The sequence below is a fragment of the Trifolium pratense genome, linkage group LG2 (genome assembly GCF_020283565.1).
Source record: "Trifolium pratense cultivar HEN17-A07 linkage group LG2, ARS_RC_1.1, whole genome shotgun sequence".
Lineage (NCBI taxonomy): Eukaryota > Viridiplantae > Streptophyta > Magnoliopsida > Fabales > Fabaceae > Trifolium > Trifolium pratense.
Window position 1 is genome coordinate 17,634,106 of NC_060060.1, and position 7,537 is coordinate 17,641,642.

General features: G+C 31.2%; 1 protein-coding gene across 1 annotated transcript; it reads left to right on the forward strand.

Annotated features, from left to right (window-relative positions):
* The first annotated feature begins 740 nt into the window (after window positions 1-740).
* LOC123911088 lies at window positions 741-1,891 on the forward strand. The gene has a single exon (XM_045962433.1). It carries the CDS (start codon window positions 990-992, stop codon window positions 1,665-1,667), a length of 678 nt encoding a protein of 225 aa, XP_045818389.1. The 5' UTR covers window positions 741-989; the 3' UTR covers window positions 1,668-1,891.
* Window positions 1,892-7,537: the final 5,646 nt, after the last annotated feature.

Sequence of the window (7,537 nt, forward strand, 5' to 3'; positions counted from 1 at the left end):
TAGTATTTTTTTTTGTCAAGTAGCATAATGCTTAGAACCTACGAATTATTGATAAAATTAAGTAAATGAGAAGTTGTTAAAAGTTATTTAAAATGTATTCTCATGTTTATGAGAACTTTAGTCTCTCACGGAATAAAATCATGGGAATAATAGAGGTTATTGGAGTTTTTTTTTGTCAGGTAGCATAATGGTTAGAAATTTCACTTTTAAGATGGTTTAGTGCTCAAAGTCACTAGGTTTGGTCTAGTGTTTTTTTTTTTTTGTCAAGTAGTATAATGGTTAGAAATTTCACTTTAATCTCTCACGGAATAAAATCATGAAAATAATAGAAATTTCACTTATAATCGAAACAAAATCCTCAATGTCAAGAAGTTTGATCTAGTACTTAAGAGTTTGAATATTATGTATGAGGTATTGTGTGATCTTCTATTCCATCATAAACAAAACAAAAACTCATCAAATTTGTTTATCTTAAGGTCTCAAATTCACATATTCATAGATCAATCAATCGACTCGAATTATGTAAGGTCACAAATGAGTGACTTCATGCATTCAACAACTTTATAATTATCTGGTTGAACAATTGTGATTTGTTAATAAAAATTTAATATTAAACAGAAAACAAAAAATTGTCATGAAATAAGAATTATCCAATCTTAATCAAACAGTTTTAATAGTCGAATATTGATTGAGTCTACAAACTTATAAAAACAACAAACCACTGAGTAGACAACAAACACGAACCGTTACCCAAAACACGGTGTTTTGATTTCACTAAACCCAACAGTCACTACTCTCATTTAATTAACCATGGTTAGTTTTCTCACTAAATGTATTTAACCATGGTTAACTCTCCTTTTCTCTTCTTTTAAAATCCTCACCCACTCATCGAAAACGAGAGAAAATCACAAAATCAAAACCCACCAAAAAACAGAGAAACCAAACAGAGAGAAAAAAGAAAGAAAAAAAACTGAAACAGGAAGAAGAAAATGGCATTGTATCTAGATGAAGAAGAGATATGGAAATGTCTAAAACACCCTTCAAAGCGAAGGAAGATTGGAATTTGTCCAGTCTGTCTCCGTGAACGTCTCGCAACTCTCTGCCCTGATTGCGCAAACGTCCGGCCGTGTTCTTGTTACGCAACAACTTCTTCTTCATCTTCATCAGCATCTTCATCGTTCTCTCGATTTTCAGTTTCCGGTGAAGGTGTCGGCGTTGTTGGTAAAGTTCATAATCTCATCGATCGTGAGCCGTCTCTTCGTCGTTCTCGCTCCTTGGCTATTCCTTTTCTCCGATCACGATCGAGATTCTCTGGCGCCGGTAAAGAAATTGAACCTGATAGAAATTCGCCGGTGATTAATGGAAGTAGGTCGGCGAGGTCGTTTTGGTCGCTGTTTAAGACGCATAAGAGTAATAGAGGAAGTGAATCGGAGCATGATTGGGAGTCGAAGAAGGTTTTGACGGAGGAACGTGACGGTGATATGAGTAGAAAAGCTGTTATGGCTAGGTCAAGATCGGTGGCTGTGACGGCGGTTTCCGGTGACGGTGATTTCAGAGCACCGCGTTCGAAAGGGAAGGGATGGTATTTTCCGAGTCCGATGAAGGTTTTCCGGCAATCAAAGGCTTCTAAAGTTGTTCAGGAACGTTCTCCTTTGTATAGAGGTTGAAAATTTTGTAGATTATGATATAATGAAAAATAGTAACAATATTAATTAACTCAAAAATATTAATTTTACTTTTTGTTATTTTTAATTCCATTATTATGCTCTTTGATCATTATGATTTTGATCATATAATTCTGATTATAGTGTTTTATGCCTGAAATCCAGTGGCTGAAAAAATGTTGAATTTGGTGTACAGATATGAACAGTGACAAAAACGGTTATGGTTATATTTGAGTTGTTGTCTATTTATTTATCTTGCATTTCTTTTTCTTCTTCTTTATGAAAATGGTATATCTTGGCTTTTCATTCAAGATTCATTAAAAATAAGTACTTATGCTGCTTATTTCTCTTTCTTTAAAAATGTAGAAGTTGAAAAGAAGAAAACAATGCTGAACTGACTTCTATAGTGTAAGAAAAATAAATGAAAATCATGAAATTATTATAGTTTAGTTATGAATTTGTGATTTTATTAAAAGTTATTTTGGAAATTGAGAGCATATCATCAACTCCAAAACTGTAATAATGAAGGTAACTAAAGTTACTAGCATTTGTGAGAATCCAATCATGTTGTAGTTGCTTATCATCATTGAGAGAATCCAATCATGGTTGTTTTAAGATTAATAATGATAGTTTATGGGTAAGTAAGTTCAACTGGTTTGAAAGAAGAGGGAGGTTTTAAGAAAGTTGAATTACTATTTCATTTGTTCCAAAATATAAAAATTGTTTAACAAAAGTTAAAATATATAGTGTAAAATTTAGACTTTGTTATATTAATTTTTGTTGATCTATTTTTATTTATATTTTGAAATGGACGGAGTTCATTCATTCACGCTGGCAATGGGAGTATTGCTATAAGAGGAATCATTATAGATATGAATTTGGTAAAATATTTTCATTCAATAATACTGTACAGACTCTAACAATGCTTTAAGTGGCCGAGCTTGTGGCTTTGAGGAATGAAATTCATTTCGCACACAACTTCTATTTGTGTGATATTTAGGTTAAATCTTCAATGGCTACTTCTTTGGTTGATCCTGACGAGCTTGTGCTTTTGAGGAAAGAAATTCGTGTCGTGCACAACTTCTATTTGTGCGATTTTTTAGGGTATTGGAGGAATCATTATAGATATGAATTTGGTAAACTGGTAAAATATTTTCATTCAATAATACTGTACATACTCTAACAATGCTTTAACTGGCCGAGCTTGTGGCTTTGAGGAATGAAATTCGTTTCGTAGCACAACTTTTATTTGTAAGATTTTTTAGGTTAAATTCTTTGGTTGATCCTGAATTGCTTGCTCCATTCTCTTGCATCCAATTCATTCTTGATGAGACTATGATGCTTCTCAAGCTTTTTAGATTGTCATCCTTTGGTGCATCTTGTCAATCGTGATTCAAATAAATGTATGGATTTTATTACGCCCCATAACTCGTCGTTTATTCTTAGTACTTTTTAGAATTCTTTTTCTTTTGTTAGATACTACTCTCCATGCAGATTTCAAGAAGTGGTCTTCTTTTTAATTGTTAATTAATTTCCAATATTACTGAAAAATACTATTAAGCACCAGCCACCAACTGATAAGGGGGTATGATTGGGTTGTACTGTGCTGTTTGTTTGGTTTGATTGCGAACCTTAAGTGCCTTATAATTCATTATGTAAATCATCAAAATTTGATATGTTTGGTCCCACTTAACATGTGGTTACAGTCTTATATATATATTAATCATAAAATGATTATCATTGTATATCTATATATCTTTTTCTAAGTTGTTAAGTCATTCTTGTCGTAATGGTATCCTAAAGAGTTGGTTGATGATGAATGTATAAGATTCAAAGTGGCTTATAAAATGTTACTAATATTTTGTGTTGAATTGTTTAGTGCAGAACAAACTTTGAACTTCTATTGGGCCCTCATAGTGGACGATATAAGTTGATACTAAAATAATCAGTCTAGTTTTAAAAGAAAAATTGTCGTGGTATGGTAAAAATTCAACGGCGTAGCAATTTAATTTGTTTCGTCAATGAATCAACTGTCCAGGAATCCACAAAGTCAAAGGACAGGCACGTAATGTTTCACTCAAATAGAAGAACTGGTTGGTTTGGTTGTAGTTGAGCACGTGGTGTAATATTGTACTAGTATTTCCTAAATATGCTAATTGATTTTGTGGTCTTTGTCATATGTGCTAATTGTTAGATGTTTAAATACTTAGACATTCATATAGAATAGCTTATAATCTTTGGATTACTAATTTGCAAAAGGTAAACAATTGTGAAACTTTTTTAATCGATTAAGTAATGAGTTAAATCGATTAAATCATGTTTGTATCGATTAAGTAGACGAGTTAATCGATTAAATTAAAAATGTGTGTCACATAAACACGATTTTGATCTATTGAACTTCATTCAAACATCAAATTTTATTCGTTTACTTCAATTTCGTGGAAGCCTACAAACAAGTAATGAGAACTAAAACTTATGAAAGACTTCCACTCGACGCTTCATGTGAAGCGAAAATCTTAACATTATCCGCACATTGATCCCATGCGACCATGGCCAACGAATTCACCTTGCACGATTCATAAAAGTAGCATAAAATAAATAGTAATAACATCTCATCATTTTAATTATCTCTCTAGTAATTAAAAGGAAGAAAAAAAATGTATAAGAAGCATTCATGGAGTTATTAGAACAATTATTTTGTTCACATCTTTTCCTTCTCAAAGCAAGATATAGTGGATCCCATTAACACTGACAAAATGCTATCAAGTATCAATCATTCTAAGGAATAAAAAGCATTCATGGATTAAAAACAGAGTACGTGCAATAATTTATAAATCACAAAGTAAGTCATTCCCACAATTATTTCCTTTGGCAAAACTCAATATTGTGTCCAAGTTATCTTCACCAAACAAACGTACCCACAATATTTCTCTTTTTCTCCCTCAAGGAAGACCACAAAGTATCTAAGAGAAATATAAACAAACAAAAACATCCTCCGTGCATGATTTTGATGACACAATCACACAAATATACTTATGCATGATCCCAAAAACCGAAAGAGGGGAAAGTACACATGACCTTTAGCAGCGAATGGTAACTATCCATCATTGAACCCGCCAAAACAAACAAGGTAAAGTGATCAAGGGCAAGATTCAAAATTGAATTTTTTCCAAGATGAATCAGAAAGTTTTTTTTTTTCTCTACCGTTGAGTATGGCTTATATGCATCAGGAATAGCCTGGGAGCGGCCAAGGAGCTGAGATAGTGGAGCGAAGCAAAACTCCGACGGTACGGTTCAGGTGTATTTGTTGTTGTTATCTGGATCAAATTATTATTATAAATATTGTTTGTAACACTGAAATTCTAATTAATTCATTTATCTAATAAAAATGTGTTTTAACGAATTCTACAGTCGAAGACGTACCAAGCACTTAGGGAACTCCATTATCAAAGTTATTGTATGTTCATTATGTTCTTATATCATTTTATTACTAGTTGTTCCACATTTACTCTATTAATTTTTTTGATATTCTACAAATTAAAAGAGAAACACCTTAAAATTACATGAACTTACTATGTTTATTGTGTATATTTCAAGTGGTTGTTGAGCTATTTGAATAAGTTTGTGAAAGAAATCTAAAATTCTAATTCTTAATAACAACACATTAGCTACAAAATTAATCATGTGATGTTTTTGCACTCTCATTTTATTTTTTTCATAAAAAAAAAGCTAAAAAAAAGAAAGAAAACTCAATGACTATGTAGTAATGAATACAAACACCTCAAAAAAATCTTAGTCACTATCATAGTATCATCACTATCTCATACTCCAGAAGGGCGTAAGTATAACTCTCTTGATCGATATAAATATTTTGTTTGTGGATAATTGATAAAAATATCTACTCCGCTTATAATTATAAATAAAGAAGGTCTAAATTTTAAACTACTAAATTAATTTGTTTTTGACCTAATTTTACATATAATTTATGTCAATAAAAATATATTAACATTTTTACCTTATCTTCGATATCACGAAGAATGTGTCAAAATCATTGTGACTCATCGTGATTTTGCAAAAATCATATTCTATAGTAATCCACCCGTAAATTACACTCTATAACTTTTAAGAAAATCACCATAAATTACCTTAATTTTGATATATCCATTGTGATATTAAAAATAGTCTTAAACTTAAGATCTATTTTGATTCTTGTGAGCCACATGAAACAAGGTTGCTTAAAGTTTTTTCAAGTAAAAGAACTTGGGAAACTTTGGGGCCACACATAGTAAGGACATGCCATGTGCAAAGTGACCCATATTACATGTGAAAGTTTCCATGCTGGATTTGGTTCAACTTTGAATCGCTAGTTCACACTGAACCTGGCTTTAGGATGTTGAAGAATAATTCAATTTTTTTGGATAATGTATTTAGATATGGATCGTGGATATCTCTTGTTCTTACCACTTTTTCTCTTTTAAACGTGTTTTTGGGAGTTAAAGATTCCGTGCTTATGTCAAAAAAAAAAAAAAAAAAAAAAGATTCCGTGCCAATGGATGCGACAGACATACGCACACGAATGACGAACGTACACTTTCCTTTTTCAATTTTTCTTAAAATAAACACACATATTTTCTTTTTTCTTGAGACCAAATTTGCAAACAAATATATGTATAATTAATTGAGAGAATAAAATATTAGATTTTAAAATAGAGGATTAAAATTTCAGTTAAGCTAAAAATATGCTTAAAGTAATTAATTTTATTTATTTATATTTACTAAAAAAATGACTAATATGTTTATATGATCTAGTAGCTCATTTGTTAGAAATGTGTTAGTGTTATTTTTTTTGAATTTTGATTCTTTCTATCAGGAACTCTTTCATAAAATAATAATTAAGTGAATTTCAACCATCAAATATAAAAAATAAATAAGAGAGAGTTAAATTATAAAAGAAAAATGGATGGTGCACTTTAATGATAGATATTAGAAATAGAGAAAATTTGAGAGGATTCACGTCATTTTCTTTCATTTTTACTTTCTTTCATTATTATTTTATTGAAAAAGTTACTTTCTTTAATGTTTGCATGGTCAACACACACCTACCTAAAGCTTGCGAGCCGCTTAGAGTTAGCAAAGCACTGTAGTAGCGTCGAAACCCTATGTGCCAATGGCGGATCCAGGACCCCGAGTTAGCGGATGCAAACTTTTTTTTTATTAATTAATAATTATTAAATAAAATAATAAATATTAAAATATGATATATATTAATTTTTTAATTTTAATAACCACATCAAATTTTAAATTTTAGTCATCATTGAAATTTTAAATAGGAACAATATATGCGTAAAAATAAAATAGGAACAATATAAATAATAATCAATTATTAATCATTTAGACACAAAACAACATAATAGCAAGTTATCGGTATAATATAAATATGTGCAAATAAAGAACAGGTCTTCCGCTGGTTGAATGGCTGAAGCAGTTTACTGTTACCAGAGGGCCATCAATTCTTTCCTTTATGGGGATGCATTTTGACTTTTATAACAATAACAATTAAAAACAATAATAAAAAGCCAAATCAACATTAAGTGAACATTAATTGACGCGCGTGACTGAGATAATTATGGGCCAATGGTGCAAAATTGGTGCAAATTGAAAATTCCAGGGGGTGCAAAATTGAAATAAACAAAATAATTGGGCTAAATATCCAAGGTCCAGGGTGTGCAGGTTCACCCCCTCACACCTGAATAGATCCGCCCCTGCTATGTGCTATAATGTTGAGCCAATGACGCTAGTTTTGTTTGCCCTCGGAGAGTATCACCGTGTATAATTACTCGTATATATCACCATAATTAAACTGTCATTTATTT

Bases quoted from the DNA above. Each gene is read 5' to 3' on its own strand.
- LOC123911088 (XM_045962433.1), top strand. From the start codon at position 990: ATGGCATTGTATCTAGATGAAGAAGAGATATGGAAATGTCTAAAACAC.